The 1,561-nt window shown below is 50.9% G+C and overlaps 1 protein-coding gene across 1 annotated transcript in view; it reads right to left on the bottom strand.

Annotated features, from left to right (window-relative positions):
- Window positions 1-1,561, bottom strand: part of OBSCN (obscurin, cytoskeletal calmodulin and titin-interacting RhoGEF) — a 287,786-nt gene that overhangs the window by 44,304 nt on the left and 241,921 nt on the right. Inside the window, exons 77-78 of the mRNA XM_019507926.1 lie at window positions 1,004-1,086; window positions 251-424 (exon numbers count right to left, since the gene is read on the bottom strand). Coding sequence (XP_019363471.1) covers window positions 251-424; window positions 1,004-1,086 — 257 coding nt within the window. The remainder of the gene's footprint in view (window positions 1-250; window positions 425-1,003; window positions 1,087-1,561) is intronic.

Genomic DNA, 1,561 nt, shown 5'->3' with positions numbered 1-1,561 from the left:
TAAAGCGTCTTCAAGACCAGAACATCTTTTTTATAGCAACACCATGTTATTCAGTGGAATTCACCCAACAGGGCAGGGATTATTATTTTATGACGGTCACTCCTTTGCTGAGGAAGCATGCCATCTAACAGACTCATCCACTCCTTTTCATCCTAGCGTTCCCCGTTTCCCACGCCCTGCCTGTCCCGCGGTGGCCCTCACTAACAGCACAAGGTGTTTCTCTCTCCTGCTGCTGTTCCTCTCCACTGACCTGCAATGGAAGTGAGCAATGTCATCGACATTTCTGAAGATGGTGGACTTCTGACTGGCCACAGGCGCTGGGACACTGGGGTAGGTCTCGATGTGGTGCAGATGGTGAGTCTGGAGGAACTGCAGATCCCTGACAAACTCCTCCTCTGAATTCAGTAGTTCCTGAATAATAAGGCTGGAAGAAAAAACAGACGAAGAGGAAGCATGGAGCAATAACAGGGGTTGCATTTGAGGCAGTAAAAGGTTTCCAAGATGCAGGTGGTGGATTGCACTGGGAGAGGTGGAAGGCACCGCATGGCACTGATAGCACACTGCAGCCCCCCCTTTGAACATCATACCATGGGGAAAGGCACCTCCAGAGGCAGAAGCAGCTACACTGGAAGGGGCAGCAGAGACTTGGGGCTTCCATGGAGTCAAAGAGCCCAGCAGGTTCAATACTCAGCTACGTGGCAAGGGACCACAAAGGAAATCCTCCCATCAAGCCTCCCAAAGTGATTTGGAGCACAGCGTGTTTTCCCCAACCTACATTGAGAGAAACTCTCAATGAAGGTCCTGCAAACACGGGCTAGGCGGGAGTCCTTTTGAGGGCAGCTGGAGTCCAGGTGGAGGGAGGCAGTAGGATTCAGCAGCAAAGGAACTGGATTTTAGTGGGATTTTAGTGAGATGGACTGGGAAGGGTCATGGATAAAAGCACTCCTATTCATCTGCAGAGCAGCCTATTGAGGGCTACAGCACAAATCAAGCAAGTGCTTACTTCAGCTTCTTCTTATATTCATCTTCAGACAGAGACTCTCCAGGGAACTCAGGAACCTCTGGCGCTCCCCACTCAGGGGACAGCTGACAAGCAGAAAAGAAGCATCAGTTTTCTAAGAAACAGCACTGCAGTTCCTGTGGGGTCTAACAGGAGCACGGCTGCAGAGCCATGCCAGCCTTGCTGCTTTTTCTGCCCCCAGTCAATGCTACAGCCACGAAATATGCTCCCTTTTCAGATTCAAATCGCCCTAATGGACTTGCCAAAGGAAGGCCTGCATACATGCTGTGTACACAAGTGTGTAACTTGCACCACTTTATACACTGATGCAAATTACACCCCAAACCGGAGCAGACAGATAGCATCAGGGCAGCTTCCTGCAGGACCTGCTGCTCCAGCATCTCATCACAAGGGGTGAGGACTGCAGGTATTAGCTTGGTTGCTCGAGGCGAGTGGCTATTCTGGGACAAGTTGTGAATGCTCAACGTGCCCCCCGGGGTGTAACTTACACTGGTGTCAGTCACCCCCTGCCTTTTCTGAGTGATCATACACTCAACTCAA

The sequence above is a fragment of the Gavialis gangeticus genome, unplaced genomic scaffold (genome assembly GCF_001723915.1).
Source record: "Gavialis gangeticus isolate Ggan-Ray unplaced genomic scaffold, GavGan_comp1, whole genome shotgun sequence".
Taxonomy (NCBI): Eukaryota; Metazoa; Chordata; order Crocodylia; family Gavialidae; genus Gavialis; species Gavialis gangeticus.
Note: the sequence above shows the minus strand (reverse complement) of the source record. Positions and strands in the feature narration are given on the sequence as shown.